The sequence below is a fragment of the Eleutherodactylus coqui genome, chromosome 7, assembly GCF_035609145.1.
Source record: "Eleutherodactylus coqui strain aEleCoq1 chromosome 7, aEleCoq1.hap1, whole genome shotgun sequence".
NCBI lineage: Eukaryota > Metazoa > Chordata > Amphibia > Anura > Eleutherodactylidae > Eleutherodactylus > Eleutherodactylus coqui.
Genome location: NC_089843.1, coordinates 121,706,821 through 121,727,074, shown reverse-complemented (window position 1 = coordinate 121,727,074; position 20,254 = coordinate 121,706,821). Strand labels below are relative to the sequence as shown.

The window sequence follows — 20,254 nt, the reverse complement described above, 5'->3', positions numbered from 1 at the left end:
AATCCCAATCCAGAATGCTTTATTTTTCACTGCTGCTAAATATTTAATTGTGCTTCACTGGAAGCAAACTTCTCTGCTGTCTACTTATGACTTCATTCACGAGCTTAAAAACATTTGAAAATGGAGTAACTATCTGCCAGCCTTCATGACACTTTGGATTGCTTTTATCTTACGTGTGTAAAAGATAGGACATGCGTGGCTACAATGCCCACATCTAAGGTCTGTTCTGCGTGAAAAGATAGGACCTGACCTCTCTTTGGTGCATGATGCGCAGGAGTTTCCATAGACTCCTATGGGAGCAGGACAAAAAGGGAGGGAGTTTAGCTGCATCCAACGCTCGAAAAAGAAGACAGGTGTCTGTAGTTTAGACGTTAGAAGTCATTAGAAGGATTTTTACCAGCCAAGAGAATTCCAAACAGCAGAGCATTTTTCCTGCAACACGCAGCTCCCGATCGTGTGAATGGGCAATTTCACCACTAATTAAGCTGGAAACTTGATAGCTGGAAATGGCCCATTGACCCTATTTTTCGTGCAGTTAGCTGCAGTCTTTTCATGTGCCTATTCTGCACTAGGCCTAAGGTGAGAGAGAGAGAGAGAGAAAGGAAAAAAAAATGCTCGGCAAATGGCGGGTCCCATACAAAAATGCTTGAGTCTCCGATTGACGTTAATGGGGTTCATTACTCGAATAGAGCTCTCGAATTTTATGAAAAGCTTGACTCGAATAACGAGGACCTGAGCATTTGGGTACTTGCTCATCTCTAATTATAATCTTTTTGTTATATATATTTCAATAATTATTATAATAATTAGACAAATGACTACAAAAGAAGTACTGAGCAGTGTAGATGTGAATCCAGTAGCTGTGAAATACTAGCGATTAGCCGCAGCATCATCTGTGCGTTTCTCTGATTTTCTCACTCAGCTTCTCCATCTCTATAGACTTCTATGGGCAGCCTGTTATCTGATCTGTCAGTGAGCTGGTAGTCCATTATGCTTACCAAGATGGATATTTAGCAGTTTTGGCGGAACAGTTTAGGTGGAGGAAGGGGAGTAGGCTAATAAATTGAGAAAGAGGCATTTTTATCTGATAACATAGATTACAAAGTTTCTTATATTCACCTGCATTATTGATTTATGCAAAGTTAGATGAAAGTCCAGTACCTATTTAGTTCATAAATTTTTAACATCATTAAAGTGTTACAAAATTGGATTTGCATATTTGGAAAACTGTCTTGTGAATGTTTCTTTTAAGGAGTTATCCACTGTTCTTTATTTGACTTTAAAAAATTAAAACTGAACCTTTATTTCTGTATTAAAATAAGTCAAAAACTGTAAAAATAAACAATATTTAATAAAAGATACAGAGGCTTACTTTCATCTATAAAAATCCATGAAGTAGCATGGACTGTGGCTATAATAGCGGGAGAAGAAAAAGTGCATGGATAGCATTCATTTCTCAACAAGTGCACTATTACCCTTAGCATGATAGCAATCTTAAAAAGCTGCACTTAATCCTGTATTTCCATTGCTGATACTCTTACTTTACTGTTGACAGTATGTCTCATAACAATTGATGTTGTTTCACTGGCATCTGACTTACCCTGAATTACTGACACATTTCCTACTGGAGACATTGCTGGTTGGCATATTGCTGTCCTATAAGCATTTCTGTCCTGGGGTAAATCTGCTCAAGCTTTGTAGTGCAAGTGAATAATTTTAAGGACAGACTTACTAAGGGGCATACAGGAACTAGTAATTATTAGGCAATTATAGTACCAGTGTTTCTGCTCTGCTGCATGCATGTCACACACACAACTCTGCTACATTTACATCACATACAGCTCTGCTACATACATTCTTCAACCCATACAACAGGGATCACAAGCAACACAGCAAACTCCTGCACACACTGATCACCCCCTGGTCATGTGCCCCTGGACGCCTCGCACACAGGTGACTGATCACATGACTGACATAATCACAGGTCCTGTCAGCACACGAGCTATGTATGTGTCATTTATTGGAGTCTCCATACAGGTGTGCAGCAGTCTCACAACCAGGTACAAACTTCCAGACCGAGTACTGCTGTATTCATAGCAACTGAGGCCGCAGGGGTTGGTGGGGGATGTAATCTGCCCTTCTGCCTCATTCACTGCACAAGGAGGATAAACGACCTGTGATGATGTCACCATTATGTGATCAGGGGGCAGAGCTAAGAGTTGGTAACTGACATCACAGTTGATGTCACGCTCTGCATGTAACTCACACATAACATACAGAATGATGGACAAGTGGTCATTAGCACTTTGATTAAACCAATTATAATTTAGGAATAATTTATTTACAGAGGAAATCAGAATGATGTTCTTATATTTCCTACACATACTGTGTTTCCCTGAAAATAAGACGCTGTCTTATATTAATTTTTACCCCAAAAGAGACACAGGGTTTTATTTTGGGGAATGTCTTAAACTCACCTAACAGGCGCTGTCCGGGTGCGTCCTTCCAGTCTCCGGCACTACTCCATGCAGTCCTCAGCACCAACAGAGTATCGTTTGCTAGTAACTGGGTTTCGAAAACTCTGCCTCCAGCAAGCTATTGCTGTGATTGGCTGAGCCGCGGCGCTGGAGAACCAATCGGAGCCGTGCTCAATGAACCAATTACAGCCATTCAATGTGATGCTGTAATTGGTTCATCAAGCGCTGGCTCTGACCACTTGACATACAGGGGTCACTCAAAATGGCAGTGTGCAATGTTGTACATAGAATTGATGGAGTCCCGTAGCAAAAACTTAAATCGGCCCCCCATTATAGTGTTCAGTTGGTGTTTCTTTCCTATTTAATTGCCTTTAACCCCTTAATGACATGGCCTATTTTGGGCTTAAGGACGCAACCATTTTTGGCGGATTTTCTTCTCCACTTTTCAAAAGTCATAACCTTTTGATTTTTCTGTTGTTGCAGCCGTATAATAGCTTGTTTTTTGCTTGGCGAACTGTAGTTTTTATCGGTGCCACTTTTGGGTACATTGACTATATTGTAAAACTTTTATTATTTCTTTTATGATAGCAGAGAGAGAAAACGCATCAATTCTGCCATAGATTTTTTTTTTTTTTTACAGCGTTAATCATGCAGCATAAATGACACAATTCATTTTTTTTGTGGGTCGGTACGATTACAACGATACCAAAATTCTTACATTTTTTTTAGGCTTTCCGACTTTTCTGCAATAAAAAACCTTTTTTTGGAAATCTTTTTTTTTTCTAAATCGCTGCATTCAAAGTCCTGTAACTTTTAAATTTTTTTATGTATGGAGCTCTATGAGGGCTTATTTTTTGTGAGACGAGCTGCTGTTTTTATTGGTACCATTTTGGGGTACATACAGCTTTTTTTATCACTTTGATTGCGTTTTTAGCGTTTTTTAACGCTTTTTTCCGTGCACAGTCAAAAGCATGTGCAGCTTATTGTACGCGTCGTTACAGACAAGACAATACTAAATACGTGGGGTTTTAATTTTTTTTTTTACTTTTTTTATGCTAATATGAGAAAAAGCATTAAAAAAGTTTTTTTTAACTTTTTTTTTACATTTTTCTTTTTTATTCATTTTTTTAATCTTTTATTTTACACAATTTGAGTCCCTCTGAGGGACTTACAGTACAGCACTGATAATCTCTGTGATAAGGCATGGCAGGGCTACTGCCCTGCCATGCCTTATCGCTTATACAGCGATCACAGGCTATGGTAATATAGGATGCCAGTGTCTGTCGTCCTGCTGCCATGGCAACAGGTCGGGCTCTCTGTGATTATAGTGCGAGAGCCCGGCAACTTCACAGAGGGAGCGCGCTCCCTCTGTGAACCCTTCCCATGCCGCGATCTACATGGATCGCAACGGGGAAGGGGTTAACAGCAGGGGGCGCATCTCTGATGCTCCCCTGCTGTTGCAGCGGGAGGCCGGCTATGACTGATAGTTGGCTCTCGCTGCGGGATAGTGCGAGATCATAACTGATCTCGCGCTATCCCCAAGACGTAAGTTTACAACCTGTTACGGGAAGTACCCCGCTGCCAGGACGTAAACTTACACCCTGGAACGGGAAGGGGTTAAAATGACCTTTGGGCTAATTTTCCAACTCCTTGTTTATAAACAATTTGGTTTCTATTTCGATTAAGGTACTGCATATGTTAGTGCTATCCAGTAGCAAAAGTAAATTTACAGCTGGGGCCCCCTTTCAGTTACATGGTCTTCCTCTATGGCACGTACACCCTTGGCAGCATGCTTAGAATATTGTGCCAGATTTTCAGCAATTGGAATTTTATGTAAAATTGAAAAGCAGAGCAGCTCACGAAATAAATTCTCACAATGGCCAGTCCGCCAAGAGCACTGCCAAGTACACCTATGGTATCCACAAAAGCCAACAGTAGCAGGACAAAAATAAAGAATACAGACTTTCTAGGTGTCTTATGCATAGATCAAATTTAAAATGACAGTATATTAATTAGGCTAGTGTAGACCCAATGCACATAACAATAAATAACACAACATAATTGCAAAAAAACAGACAAATCAAATAATTTCTCTAAAATACAAAAACACATGGATAAATAAACCAATATACAGTACTATTATGAAAAGGTCCTTGGTCAGGAGAATATTGAAGTTCAAAAGCAATTGCTATGGGGCCCTGCTAATTAACCACCGCTTTGCTGCAGCAAAGCATGGAAAACAAAAGGCACAGAACCACACAGGAACCAGGGGAGGGATCTAACAGAACTTAGGCCTCATGTCCACGGGGAAAATCAGATCCGCTGCAGATTCTCCATGGAGAATCTGCAGCGGGTCCCTCCTGCCCCGCGGACATGAGCGCTGAAAATAAGAATTTAAAAGCATTTACCTATCCGTAGCGGGCGGGGAAGGCCTTCTCTTCCTCACGGCCGGATCTTCTTTTCCGGCCGGCGGATGAATTCGTCACGCCGGCGGCACGTCACCGGCACGTCGGCGACGTGCCGCGCGCATGCTCCGGGCACATCCGCCGAGCCGAAGCAAGAAAGATCCGGCCGTGAGGAAGAGAAGACCTTCCCCGCCCGCGCCGGATGAGTAATTCTTTTAAATTCCTATTTTAGGTCTCCCGCGGATCCGGACGGCTTCCATAGGCTTCAATAGAAGCCCGCGGGAGCCGTCCCCGCGGGAGACCCGCACGAAAATGGAGCATGGTCCAGATTTTTTCATGCTCCATTTTTTTAAAAATCCCTTTTATTGACCATCCGCGGGTATTTATCTACCCGCGGGTGGTCAATGCATCCCTATGGGATGCGGATCCGCGTGCGGGAGATCCGCTGCGGATCTTAAATCATATTTTGCCCGTGGACATGAGGCCTTAGACACTGTATTTTAAGGGCATTATTGTAATAAGTCAAGGAGTCATATCTAACATACATAAGCTATAATGAAATTGAAGATTTGTCGCAAAACATCTGATCTAGATTGGATATGGTCTCAAAGACAAGCAGGACATTTCTGAAGGCACTTGCACCAATTTTTTGGCACATGCTTTAATGTTGATGACACTTAAAATAGGGATGGACCATAAATCCTGCATGTGAAGTACATCATCAATGCTGTGTACAGTTTGTGACTCCAACAGTAAGTAAACCAGCAAGTATTTTGTAATTGCAAATTTTAAAAAACTAAATGTTTAGCAAGGAAGCTTAATCCTTTCCAATCCACTGTCTGACGTCTAAAGACATTCTGATTGAAGTCTGTACAGCTCCGATGTCAGAAGACGTCCGGCAGAGTATTCTTACTGTAGATTACTGGACGCTCTGTTTTCGGGGGGCCTCTCCAACATGTCCCATACCACAGTATTGGCTCTAGACAGCAGATGGCGCCATTGTATAATGGCAGAAAGAGAAAAACCCCTAGGAAACTCTGAATCCAAAATTGGATTTCAAAGAGTTAATCCTTTATATTACTGTGTTAATATTCTATTAATATAAGTTCCACAAATAATTGTTGCCAGAAGCTCTCCGTTAAAGTGTTTTGCAGTTATGTAAATTGATTTCTGTAGGAGTTGAGATGCCAAGAGCATCTTAACTAACATTATTCTAGGACAACTGTCAGCATAGAACTTAGAGGGAAATATTGGGCCATCTTTCAATTACATCTCAACATTACGGCCAGCAGTGATGCTCTTGTTTGTGATTTAATTGTTAAACTGTTTTATCCTGTTTGTAAATTGCTACTAAACATCCTGATTTATATCAACAAATTGGTTTAGCTAAAATATTGTCAATAGTGTGAAAAAACGATGTTTGTACACTTTATTACAATATTCAATGGAGAAGCAAATCTTTTAATAACTGCTTAAACACTATGGGCACCTTTGTGGGTAATTTTTTTTCTTTCACTAAGGGCTTATTTACACAAGTGTATATCGGCCGATGTTTTCACGGCTGGCCAATATACGCTTCCATCTAAGCAGTTCCCCCTTCCCTCCCTCTCACCATTTCTCTGCCTCTCTCCTCCACTCCAGCGTTTGCAATGGGAGGGGCGGAGCTAAGCTCTGCTCTGTCCCGCCCACTCCCATTGCTGGTTATGGACAAGGGGCAGGGAGGGGGCAAAAGCTTAGCTGGAACCTGAAGCTGGATAACCAGCAGTTTTGTGAAAAAAAATCATTTACAGTGTTTCTTAGAAAAGTCCTAAATATATTATATCTTATTCATGGCAGGATGCAAGCATTTGCATCTTAACATTTTTTTATACCATCTAAAATGGGCATAGTAAAATACTTTTGGCAGAAAATCTTTATATTCAGATTCAGTTCATTTAATCACCTTTATTCATATAGTGCGGGCATATTACGCAGCACTTTACATGACATGATATTGGGTTCTGTCTCCATTGGGGCTCACAATTAAAGATGAGCGATCAAGCTCGGATAAGTCAGTTACTCGAGCGAGCTTCGCTCTTCTCGAGCAACTGCATTCTTGTCCGAGCGTGCTCGGTGGGTAGAGAGAGAGAGAGAGATCTCTTTTACTCTCTTCCCCGCTATCCCCCCCCCCCCCCGAGCACGCTCAGACAAGAATGTAGTTACTCGAGAAGAGTGAGGCTCGCTCGAGTAACTGACTTATCCAAGCGTGCTCGCTCATCTCTACTCACAATCTATAGTCATCTATATGTATGTTTTTAGGAGGAAACCAGAGTACCTGGAAAACATACAAACTCCTTGGTTGTATTTGAGGACTCCAGCACTGCAAGGCAACAGTGCTAACCACTAGGCCACCATGCTGCTCATTTGGCAAATGTTTAAAATTTATTTAGTGTCATTAAGTGTTGCAAATTTTACGCTTGTTTATTGATTCTTATTGCTTTTCCTAAAAAAAAACATTATTAAAGCATAACTAAACGTTTGGATTACTTTTCAGAATAAGCTGACGTGTTTTTACATAAGACATAACAGCATTTCTGGCCATTATGACTTGTATCCTGCATTTTAGAGCAGTTTAACCCACACCTCACCAACAAAGCTCTGCATGGCGCCGCGCCAGCATACATCGCCTCCCTCCTGTCAGTACACCACCCAGCCTGCTCACTCCGATCCGCTAACACACTGAGACTAAACGCCCCTGTAATACGAACCTCACATGCTTGCCTACAGGACTTCACCAGAGCAGCACCCATCCTCTGGAATGCTCTACCCCAAGGCATCCGGAAAATTCCCGATGCACGAAATTTCAGACGTGCCTTGCATGCCCTCCCTCCCTTGGACCTCCTGTACCACCCCCAACCCATTTGTTTCAAACTGAACGTACCTCACATTGTAATTGTTGTATTGTTTTGCATTTATCCATGCCTGAAAGCGCTGCAGAATAAGTTGGCGCTATACAAATAAAGATTATTATTATTATTTATCATTAGTTTACCCCTTATATAGGCTCAATTTCTAAATGTAAGTTTTCCCTGAATTAAATTTAGGATGGGGTGAAGATTAGCTACTGTGATGTCTCCCATTTTGGAGCAAGATCTTTTCTACTCTGTAGGAGACCTCCACGGATTCCTCCACCACCCCCTCTCAATAGACTTTTTAGGGCAGCAGCTGTACACTTCTGCATATCTATTTATAAGTGCCAAAGTGGCTGATAGTCAATGAAAGGAATTTCTCTGTACTAATACGGTGCAAAGTTTCTTGTATTTGCTTGTACTATTGATTTATGGAAAGCAAATAAAAAAAATAAAAGTTAATTACTCTTTAATGTTTCATTTGCATCCAAGCAGTTCTTCAGTTTTTGCCACACACAAAAACATTTCTGGTCAAACAATGGCTGTTTATTGGACTTGCACAAATAAAAAGAAGTAGATGAATAATTATATGTCAAAGAACATCATACAGGATAGTCAATCACATTTATTTAAACATTCTACATTTGAGAACATTTTAAAATAATTGGCAGAATCTAAAAACATTGCGGCAGATTGATTTTAATCGTCGCTTAGACATGCCAAGCTGCAGAAAAAGATATAAATGAGGTACAAAAAAAGTTACGGATACATATTTATATTTCCTTTTTTAGATGCAGTTTTTAGATGCTGCTAAGTTACAATATTCTAACCAGCTTCATAGTCACTCAGATTGAAAAAAAGACACTTTACCATCCGGCGTTTCTTAGATTTAGCAGCTAGATCCAGACGATGCTAAAACAAATCCTCCAACTGTAGCCTGTTGTGCCTCACAGCCCTCATGGCAGTCAGATAATTTTCCTGGATCAATCGAACATCGTTCATTGATTTTAATTAGAGATGAGCGAACGTACTCGGATAAGCACTACTCGTCCGAGTAATGTGCTTTATCCGAGTATCGCTGTGCTCGGGTCTGAAGATTCGAGTGCCGGCACGGAGCGGGGAGCTGCAGGGGAGAGCGGGGAGGAACGGAGGGGAGATCTTTCTCTCCTTCTCTCCCGCCCGCTCTCCCCTGCTCCCCGCTGCGACTCACCTGTCAGCAGCGGAGCGCCCCGAATCTTTCAGGACGAGCGGCGAGATACTCGGATAAAGCACATTACTCGGACGAGTAGTGCTTATCCGAGTACGTTCGCTCATCTCTAATTTTAATGTTCTTTTCTATGAAAGTAGAACAACTTTACATGAATAGAGCAGTTTAAATTATGCTCCACTTTGAGTGTGACAAAGGGCCTATTTAGGGCTCAGTCAGGTAAGCATGTTAGGCACGTTTGTGATTTGCATCTATTAGACCCAATGCTTTCCAATGAAAGCGGTCACATGTCCGTTTTTTAGAAGCTGAAAAAATTCATACCTGTAAAAGATAGGACATATGAGTGCAAATACATCCGGTCACGCAATTTTTTCTACATGAAATGTGCATTTTTTTCCCCCACGCCTATAATGCGTGAAAAATTTGCTTGTCTGAATGAGCCCTTAGAATGAAAACATTTCCTCATAATTAGCTTTATAGGTGATGGGTCATCAGATATTGACCTATTGCATAAATATTGTATTGCATAAGCATTTTCAATGTCATAATATATTTAAAGAAATCCTGAATTCCTGCAGTTTTCACACTACCACTTGGGCAGGCTTACACGAGGCTAATTTAATCACATATTACACACATGATGTGCACGTGCATAATGCATAGTAAATGGATCCAATGAAAGTATATTGATTCACATTTTGTGTATATACATTGCGTATAATTCGCATGTAAAAAGAAATGCAGCATTTTCTATTTTACAGTGTATTACACGAGATAGAACCCTATTGTTCTCTATGGGCGCATAATAAATGCTGTACATATGCAATAACATTGCTTATTTGCTGAGTTTATACGCAGCACTGCTAAGTGGTAGAGCGGGAAATTAAAATAAAAAGGAAGCAGGAAGACCGCGCATGATAATGGTCTAACGCTTCCTGTTCTGTAGAGAAAATCTTTCAGCAATCATCTCATTATGACAGGCAGGGTTACATGAAAGGTAACACCTACCTATACTGTAGATAACACAGGATCCACCATCTACTATAGCTGATGGTCACCTCTTCCCCCTACCTCCACACGTCACAGAGAATACAGTGTGTCAGCTCCTGTTCACTGTGTGACTGGCCCGTGAGTTTTGTTGTACAACATATCTTTAAATGCTGTTAAAGGAGTTGTCCCACGGCAAAAGCGAAAAAATTTTTTTTTCACTTACCCCCGCATTCTGCCCTGTTAAAAAGAAAGCATAGGTTAGTTTTTAAAAATGGCATTGCGCTTACCTGCATCAGCGTTCTGGAGTGGAGAAGAAAGTAGCTCGTTCGTTGTGGACCACACGTAGGCGGGCTGGATACATCATGGAATATGGTATAGCGGCTTCCCTCAGTCGGCGCTTGATCGCTACGAAGGATGCTCTGGTTTTCTGCAGGGCAGCCGAAAAATCTGGGAACAAAGAGATGTTAGCGTTCTGGTATTGGAGGTTCTGCGCTCGCCTTGCGGCCTGGAGGGCGATGTCTCTATCCTTGCTGCTCAGTAGTCTTGCCAGCATCGGTCTCTGGGGCGCCCCCGGAGGCAGCGGACGACCCGGGACCCTATGGGCCCGCTCGATGGCGAAGGCCGTTGTAAATTTGGCCTCTGGTAAAAGTTCTTTCAACCAGGTTTCCATAAATGAGCAAGGATCTTGACCCTCAGCGCGTTCCGGTAGTCCTATTATCCGGAGATTGTTTCTACGCAGTCTGTTTTCTAGATCGTCTGCTCGCTGGAACCAGGTGTTTGCTGCTTTGTCGAGCTCTGTGAGCTTATCTGGTATTGGAGCCATGGTATCTTCGAGTTGTGATATACGTGTCTCGGCCTCCCCCACTCTGCTTCTGAGGTTTTGCATGTCTTGTCTTATCAAGCCTACATCTATTTTGACCTCCTCTATTTTCCCGGTTAAGGAGGTGGTACTGGTCTGTATGGCCTCTAAGAGCTGCGCTGTGACTTGCCTGAGCGTTGGTTCATTTTCTGCCTCTGGAGGTGTTGTCGAGCCCGAGGCCCCACTTGCGTCTTCCTCTAGTCTGGGTGGTCGGCGTGTGGTGTCCGTTGTTGGGTCGAGCGCGTAGGCCTTGAGGCGCTCTGTTATCGGTGGGGGAGTGCTGCGGCTCATCCTGGACGACTTGCGGTTGCCCCGCCTGCGGGAGGACGGCGGTGGTATGTTTGCGGTCTTTATGCACTGAAAGAGCTGTGGAGGGCCTCCTTGCTGTTGAGAGTTTGAGATGTATAAATACGCTCCGCTGCAGCGGGGTGTGCGGCCCGGGGGATAGAGTTTGCTAGCTTGCTTAGTTTGGTTAGGTGATATTGACTCTTTGTCGTAGTCTGGGATGTCATTGAGGGTCTCGCTATGTTATAAAGGCGGCGGTTATAGTGATCAGAGTTCGTTTGACTTGGTTGCGATTTTTATGCTTTGGTGGGTAGCCAGTGCATCGCGGGTCATAATCCGGCACCTCTTTGCAGAGGAGGGCGAGTGTTTACGGTTTGTTTCACGCCCTGCTTGTCCGTTTCAGAGACGGTGCAATTGCGGGTAGGTATTGTATACAACCTGATGATGGTTGTCCGCACCGGGCTAGAGAGTACCTGGGCACGTGGAGTGTTATCTTACACTTTGGTTAGGTATTGCCGATTGCTGGCTGTGCTGGCTTATGGGTGGATCACCCGCTTTGGGGTTGTTTTCGCTGTATGGTGTCTGACTGATGACCTGTATGGTCCGGTAGTAATCGCCCGTTTCGGGCTGCAGCGATATCCCAGTGGAGGGGGGGGGGTCTACTATGCACCTTGTGCCTGTATGGTGCAGCTGTCGGTAGATCCCTGTTATGGGGTGCCCGGTCGTTTCAGGGGTGGTCCCTTTATGGGGTGTCTGGCAGGTCTTTGGTATGCCCCTCACGCAGGGCTGCTGTTGGAGCCAGGGGGGAGGGGGTGTATCTCCCTTGCCCTCCGGTGCTCAGGGGAACAAGCTCAGTGGGCGCTCCGCTAACTCCTCACCCCGCTTTCGTTGCCCCGCCGCTTCTCACCTCCACAGCGGGGGTCCCCCTGTGCCGAGCTGTCGGGTCTAGGGCGCAGTCCTCCTCGGCCGGTGTCCGCCACTCACCGAAGCCCCGCCCCCTTCTCTGTGCTGCGGGAAGCCTCCAAGTCCTCTGGGCCGTGGCGCCGCGGTCTTCCGCCGGCACCCCTCTCACCTCTCAGCCTTCCGGGCTTTGTCTCCTGCCGCCTCGCGCGCCTCACACTCTCGCCGGGTCCCTCCGGCACAATCGGACCGCGGGATGCGCGCCGCCTCTCTCAACCGGAAGTGCCCGTGCCGGAGCCCCAGGAGCAGGCCCGAGGCCGATATTAGCCGCTTCTCACCGCCGGAGTCCCGCAAAAGATCTCCCGGTCCCTCCAGAGGCGCTCCCTGCGTCTCGGTAAGTCCTTCTGGTAGTCTGTGGTGTCGGGCAGTCAGGATAAGGTCAGGATGATGGGGATTGCCACGGAGCTCAAGTCACTTGCGACTTCACAGCATGGCTGCTGGACACGCCCCCGAATATATCTGGTTTTAATCAGTAAAAAAAATATTGGCGATGTAAAGGCTTTACGAAGAATGGAGCAGATTTACCATTCAGAGCTCAACAGTTTTCAGGTGCAAATTACTTTATGATGGGTTTTAGACACTTTGTGACAAGAAGAATGTCCAATTCAATGAAAGGGAGTGGCTTTGGGGGGTAAGAGGGGGATTCAGTCGGTGTTGCCTAAATGTGTCATTGTGCACCAAAAATTGTGCTGAAAATTTGTGCATAAACTAGGCCAACTAACACAGATTATAAAGTTAGACTACCGAGTCTAAAGATATACCCGATTTATCATCCAGGATGAGCCAATATGATACATCTGGCACATTTTAAGACCGTCTAATTTTGCACCATCTAATTGTTACACAGTATTAGTATATCTGCCCTAGTGTGTCATCAGAAAATGACTGTTTTAAGCCCCATTTACACGCAACGATTATCGCTCAAAATATGTATTTATGTAGCTATTAAGCTACTAATGGGCATTAGTGCCCCATTAGCAGCTTATGCAAAATGATCGCTCAAAACTGTCACTCATCCTATCTTTTGAATGAATTTTGCGTGTAAATGCGGCTTTACTGCATCTGGTATGTGTAAATGTCCTTTTACACAGGCTGATGACAGGGCTATGTTAATATGTCTGCAATCAGCCTACGAATGAGAAAGCGCTTGTTCATCGGTTGATTAGATCTTTTATGAAGGCAGAAAACTGGTTGCATATAAGCAGCACATCTCCCAATGTATACAGGAGACGTAATGCTGGTGAATGCATGGTCACCACGTGTAAAAGGGCATTAAATCTTCATACTCAAGGGAGGCGCGCATTCACAAGTTTGCTATGGGGCCCAGCCTTTTCTAGTTATACCCCTGTCACCAATAAAATATATTTATTATACTGAATATCCCCACACTGGACTTTACCTGTACAATTATTATCGTTATTGGTGAACACCATAGAAAAATTAAGTTCAATGGTTACATTTAAAAAATGGTATAAATTCATATAAATTTAATGCAAGCATATATTTAGCTGAAAATGATGCCTAAAAATACAATGGAAAAAATAAAGCCACAAACTGCTTATAAATAAAAAAGTTATGGCTGACAGAGTGCAAGGAATCAAAAATGAATTGCGAAGGCAAAATTAGCTTGGTCCTTTTAGGCTGGGTTCCCATGGCATTGAACTCCCGCGGAAATCTCGCAGCTTGGCCGCACCGAAAAGCCGTGAGATTTCAGCGGGAGAGTCGCAGCTTCAAAAGGCACTTCGCCGCGGGTCGTGGAGCGGTTTGGCCACCGACATTCCGTTGTGGCTTTCTATCCCCATAGAGAGGAGTGAGGCCGCAACTGAAAAAAAAAAAGAATTGACATGCTGCGGCTGTCAATTCCGCTCCACATTGCCGGTTCCGCCCGGCTTTGCCACGATGGATTGGCTGCCCCGTGTGGATGAGATTTTTGCTAAATCTCCTCCACGTGGCTGGCTAATCCCGGGATTAGGAGCCGCGGGCGGATTTGCCGCACAGATTTTCCTCTGCAAATACGTCCCATGTGAACCCAGCCTAAAGGAGTGTTATGCTAGTTCTTACCCTTGTCTTTATTTTTGCTGTATTTTACCTATTTTTGATGTAAATTAACTTACATACATCATACTGTGCAGGACAGATAGTTCGTATTTTGCAAAGTTTGTAACTCGAACGTTCGCAAGTAGGAGAATACCTGTAGTGTCGTGTAAACGCAGGACCTGACAGGATAGTCATTGAGAAATCGCTCGGTAGTCTCTTTGTTTCAGCTCACTGAAGCTAAGTGACTAGTGAGCGAATTCTCGCTCAGTGTAAACTGGCAGTTCATTTTTGAAAGACTGTTTGTTCATTGTTCATAGTAGGCGGCTGGAAGAGATCTCCAGTGCTCTCCACTGCCATTCACTGAATGACTACCACTCCGGTGTGACAGCACAGAAGCTATCGTCATCCAGTGTAAAGCCACACTGTAAACTCTCTGAAATAAAAACCACACTGCTGAGCACAATGCTATGCCAGACATGAAACTGAAAATAATCTTATTAGGAAAATTAGTTTCAACAATGAAAAATTATAATTTTATTTTTAACTATTTCAATGCTTCCCAAATGAATATTTATAATATAGTTTTAATGTTAAAAAGTCAATGGCAAACAAAGTCAGACATATATATATATATATATATATATATATTATTTTTTTTAATTATTATTACTATTATAAATATAGCAACAAAACAAAAATATAAAAATCCCACTGCATACAGTAATTCCAGTTAATATTAGTATCCTACATGGCCAAAAGTATGTGTATACTCCATTCAAATTACGGAGTTCTGCTATTCTGGCCACACGTTTTTCTAGCACGTTATTAAATCCAAGTATAGACTAACAGTAGATGCAGAATGGGTGATACTGAAGAACACGGTGGCATTCAATCTTTTCCTCTATCCAAAGGACATTGTTATATAAACCTTATGGTTTGTTCAGATGCAATCTTGCAAACCGTAGCCGTAACTGCTGTGTTCTTTTTAGAAAGAAAAGCCTTTCTCTTGGTAAACACTTCAGTCTTTTTCTAATTGCACTGTCATGAAGTTGAACGTTTAACATGGTAAGAGAAGCCTTTAGGGTCCGAGATGTAGCTCTTTCTTCTTTTGTAGTTTCTCTGAGCATTGCACTGTCTGACTTTGGAATGAATTTACTGGGACTTCCACGCCTGGGAAGATTGTCTACGGTCTTCAGCTTTTTCCACTTGGAAATAATCTTTCTCACTGCAAAATGATGGACTTCAAATTGTTTGGAAATGGTCTTATAACACTTTCCAGATTGATGAGCAGCAACACTCTCTAAGATCACTACTCATGTATTTCCTGCTTGGCACTGTGTTAACACACGCCTGAATGCTCCAGACCAGCAAACTGTCAAAATGTAATCAAGCTAGCTGCTACTTACCGCCTTAATTCCTACAGAAGATGTAAAGATGTACCTAATTTTTCACCTACCGTTTCTGCATTTTTGGCTAGTTTTTGTTAAATAAACTTCTAATGTGTTGCTGTTCATCTGAAGTTATATTTACCTGACCTTAAGAGCTTCCAAGGACCAGATGTTATTATGTCCCAACATGTAAAATCATAGAATTCAAACATTTCCCCTGCAGCAAAATTCAATGTTTTATGTAACAAGACCTGATCGGTATCCCATGTATCCATGTTGTGAGCCAATATGAAAAAAAGAAGTACATAAAATTGTTGGAAGAGGATGAGAAATATTTATATCAGATTGTAAAAAGACATGTTACAATAATCTCCCTGCTGGGATAGTTTTTCCTGGAGGACTCCATGGAGGAGGGGGGTCATCATCTAAAATAACCTGGAGCTTCTTCTGCTTCTTCTGTATCTTTTCTTGTCTTTCCTTTCTCTCCTGTGAATGACCAGATAAAGAGAGATTTAACAATGTTCTAAAATGTACTCCCTTTCCTTCCCCTCACCCACATTCTCCCCCTTTTACTGGTTGACCTTGGTGATATGGTTACTTCTGTAGATGATACAATAGTGATTTTGCTATCCGAACGAGGCTTTAAATATGTGCAGGATAAATACCTCCGTACATATTTATGGTCACCATAATGGCAAAACTAATTATTTAGTAACAATTCGGGTAACTGCTTATTACAGCTTTATTACTAGTGTAAAACAAAGGTTTAACTGAACATGGAAAGAGACAGCAAAGGGTGTCTGTTTAACAACAAGTATGACAGATCCTTAGTCAGATGTTAATATTATCATAAGCCAAGTACTTTGGCTGTAATATTAATACTTGGAGTGCACAACTATGTCTCAAGGAGACGGTCAACAAACTGTGGAGCCAGACAACAGATTGCTGGAAAGTAACCTGTAGACCTTTACATCGCTCAGCAACGCCGTGGGGAATTTGATTTTCTGTTGGCTGTTCTTCTCTAACTTTGGATCACTGTTAGCTTTACAAGGGATTCTGTTAATGACCAGTAAGATGGAGGTACAATCTACTATTAGGATTCTTTTCATCTTTCTTTTTGCTAATGTATGCATACTTAAGAATTGAAAATTAGTTTGAGTCACTTTCCCCATACAGTATCATAGTACAGTAATTATTTCATTTCATACATGAGGTTCTTTACTACAAGGAACAAACTTATACAATACAGACAAGGTAATGTCTTTATTAGACAGACTCTAAGAAGTCATTAAAGGTGTTTTCCCCATTTGAACTACTGATGACCTATCAGCTCATTGCTGAGCCACTATCAGTGTACAGAGCTGATGTGTTAAGGGAAACACACTGCTGCATCTTCTCTGTAGTGGCCCGGTTGGTATTGTAGGTAAAGTTCTCATTAAAGTAAATGCAATTCCAAGCCAGACCACTACAGAAAAAATGTGTGCTTCCTGTAACACACTGGCTCCATGGTCAGGAACACTATCTTTTCTCCTTAGGGAGAGCACCTAGAAGGTGAGTGAGGGGGAAACTTATAAGGCCATGCATGCTCCTCTGGGTAATATGCAAATAAGGGAGATAGAACAATACCTATGCAGCACCACCTATTGGAAGGTAGCATCCCTGCAAGTTAATGTTAGACTCTTTATACAAGCCTTGTAACAATGACTGGGAATTGAGTAAGCGTTCGTGACCCACGTCAAGGGCCTCTTGCTAGCCAAGCCAGAAACCTACTATAGACTGATGAGGGGCAAACACCACGAAACAGCTGTCTGTGTATGGATTCTGGCTTGGCTTTCAATTCCCAGTTATTGTTACAAGGCTTCTATAAAGAGTCTAACATTGACTTGCAGGAATGCTGCCTTCCAATAGGTGGCGCTGCGAGGTATTGTTCCATCTCCCTTATTTGCATACACTGGCTCCATACACTGACATAGCAGCCCCATGAATAGCTGATTGGCTACAGGGTCCCAAGCAGCGGACCCCTGATGATCAACTCTGGATTACCCATCCTGAAGATATGTCACCAGTACTTCAGATGTAGAAAAAACCCTTTACCAACACTGAGAAACCTAGAATATGAATTATAGAATATGACTAGAGATGAGCGAGTATACTCGCTAAAGGCAATTGCTCGAGCGAGCATTGCCTTTAGCGTGTACCTGCCCGCTCGAGACGAAAGGTTTGGGTGCTGGCGTGGGGAGCGGTGAGTAGTGGCAGTCAGCAGGAGGGAGCGGGGGGGAGAGAGGGAGAGAGAGATCTCCCCTCCGTTCTGCCCCGCTCTCCCTCGCAGCTCCCTGCCCGCCGCCGGCACCTGAACCTTTTGTCTCGAGCGGGCAGGTACTCGCTAAAGGCAATGCTCGCTCAAGCAATTGCCTTTAGCGAGTATACTCGCTCATCTCTAAAATATGACATTTCAAAAACCATGCGAATCTAATATAATTATTAATTTCTTTAAAAAATCTAAAATAATTTAAAGTAGCACAATGACTCTACTATACTTAACATGCCCGTTAAAACCTTCTGGATAAAGGTAATAAACTTTATCCACTAGATTACAGGCATCCCTGTCTATAGCCCTCAATGTGCCTACTCCTCATGCTACTGGACAGTTTCAAATGTCTTTAAAAAAAAAAACTTCTTGTCACCATAGCAGTTTTCCCATGTCTAAGGAAGAGTAGCTGTTCATTAGACGTGGACTAAGTCACTTGCAATGTCTCAAAGAATTATTGCGGCAATCCAAAGGGCCTTTTACACAAGATGATTATCGTTCTGGTTGATCAAAACCCTGTGCTCCCGCAGGGTTTTGAACAATAATCGGCCCGTGTAAAAGCATGCAGAAACTGAACAACTGGATGAGAATCGTCCAGTCATTCACTTTTAAGCAGCTTAAAATTCGAACAACACAATGTTCGGTGTAAACAGCGGCTGTTGAGTACTGAACGGCGGCTGCTTACAGTGAATGGAGGAGTGAACTCTCCTCCAGCCACCCTGCCTCCCTGCTGGCCGCGCTGTGAGCGATCTAGCAGTACTTGCTCCTGTGCAGATCGAGCATCACAGGGACGAGGGTCAGGCATCGTTTGCCCGACACTCGTTATGTGTAAAAGGGCTTTAAGGCTCCAATAGACTCTAATGCTACTGTGTGGAGAGATTGGGTAATTTATGTAGCTTCTTCAGATTATAGGTCATATCTATAACGGCTTTAGCCTCTTGCTAGTCTTGTCTGATTGCCATTTCAGAATAAGCTGCCATGTGTGTGTACATGAGAAGTAGCACCATTTCTGACCAATATAGGACTTATATATGGCATTTTCACCAGTTGTCCCCACTGCAGGCTCCATTATGAGAAGCCTAACTGCTATGACGTCTCCCATAAAATGCATGTATATAGAAGAGGGAATCCTGCTCTGCTATCAATATCCCTTATATAGAGAGAAGCAGCAACAGTATAGAGGACACTATGGAGAAGAACAGAGCAGTGTATATGTGAGTCCAGTAGCCATGAGACAGTAAAACACTATTAGCTGCAGCAATGTCTGTATTTGTATTTTAATATTTGTCTGTATTTGTATTCTATGGGCAGCAGGTAATGTGAACTTCAATGACCTGTTTGTCTGTCTTATCTACGAAGATGGATTTTAAGCAGTTTTTCACAGTGAGTGAACAGTTTAGGAGGGAGGGGTGAGAAGAAAGGAGCTAGATAAGTGTTGACAATTAGAGAAAGAAGCAATTTACAAAGTTTATTAGATTTGCCTGCATTATTGATTTATACAAACTTTGTTGAATATGTGGTTATCATTTACCTTCAGTTTGTTAAAATATATGGTATAACTGTTATATCGCTTTTGCATTTGCGTACCAAGTTATTCCCGATATTGTTATTTTTTTCTCCCTACCGACTATTTGAAAACTGTAATAAACCATTTAAATAAGAATAAAATAATTCATACTGTACAGTCTAAGCCACAGGACGGAGTATGAAGATAGTTGAGACAACTGGACAAAGTAGTAATAGAATGAATAGATACTGTATCCAGAATGTTTTTTTTGCCTTTAGGTGGAATACGTGAGGTCAAGACAGGTTTATGATATAAGGGTAATAGAATTAGAAAAAGGTAAATGTGCAGAAAAGAAAAGATACTGGGTAGAGATGAGCAAGCGTACTCGGTTTGGGTGTTTTTGCACTTGAGCACCGCTTTTTCCGAGTAACTGACTACTTGGACGAAAAGATTCGGGAGGCGCCGGGGGCGGCGTGGTGGAGCGGGGGGTAGCAGTGGGGAACAGGGGGGAGCTCTCTCTCTCTCCCCCCCCCCCCACTCCCTCTGCAACCCCCCGCTCACCCCCGGCGCCCCCCGAATCTTTTCGTCCGAGTAGTGAGTTACTCGGAAAAAGCGGTGCTCGAGTGCAAAAACACCCAAACCGAGTAATACTGGGTAACAAAAGGTAAAACAAAACTGGACATGCACATTGTATATCTGGACAACTCACCAGCCATTGTTCGTATTGTTCCATGGCTCTTTTATCCTGCTCCTCCTTTTCAGATTGCAGTGTCTTCAGTTTTTGTTTCTCTTGCACTGATTGTTTTAGCTTTTCTTTTAATACGTGTTCCTTTCTGTCATTCCTACATTTTGGTAAAATAGTAAATGGAATCATTTCACTTCATTGTAATCGACACGATGGAAGTTAGCAAAAATTTTAGAGGTCGTCAGATGACAAAGCATA

The 20,254-nt window shown here is 42.8% G+C and overlaps 1 protein-coding gene across 1 annotated transcript in view; it reads right to left on the bottom strand.

Annotated features, from left to right (window-relative positions):
* Positions 1 to 14,748: 14,748 nt before the first annotated feature.
* Positions 14,749 to 20,254, bottom strand: part of MAP9 (microtubule associated protein 9) — a 65,625-nt gene continuing 60,119 nt past the window's right edge. The window contains exons 13-14 of the mRNA XM_066573604.1: positions 20,021 to 20,153; positions 14,749 to 15,982 (exon numbers count right to left, since the gene is read on the bottom strand). Of these exons, the coding sequence (XP_066429701.1) occupies positions 15,857 to 15,982; positions 20,021 to 20,153 (259 nt within the window). The 3' untranslated portion in view covers positions 14,749 to 15,856. The remainder of the gene's footprint in view (positions 15,983 to 20,020; positions 20,154 to 20,254) is intronic.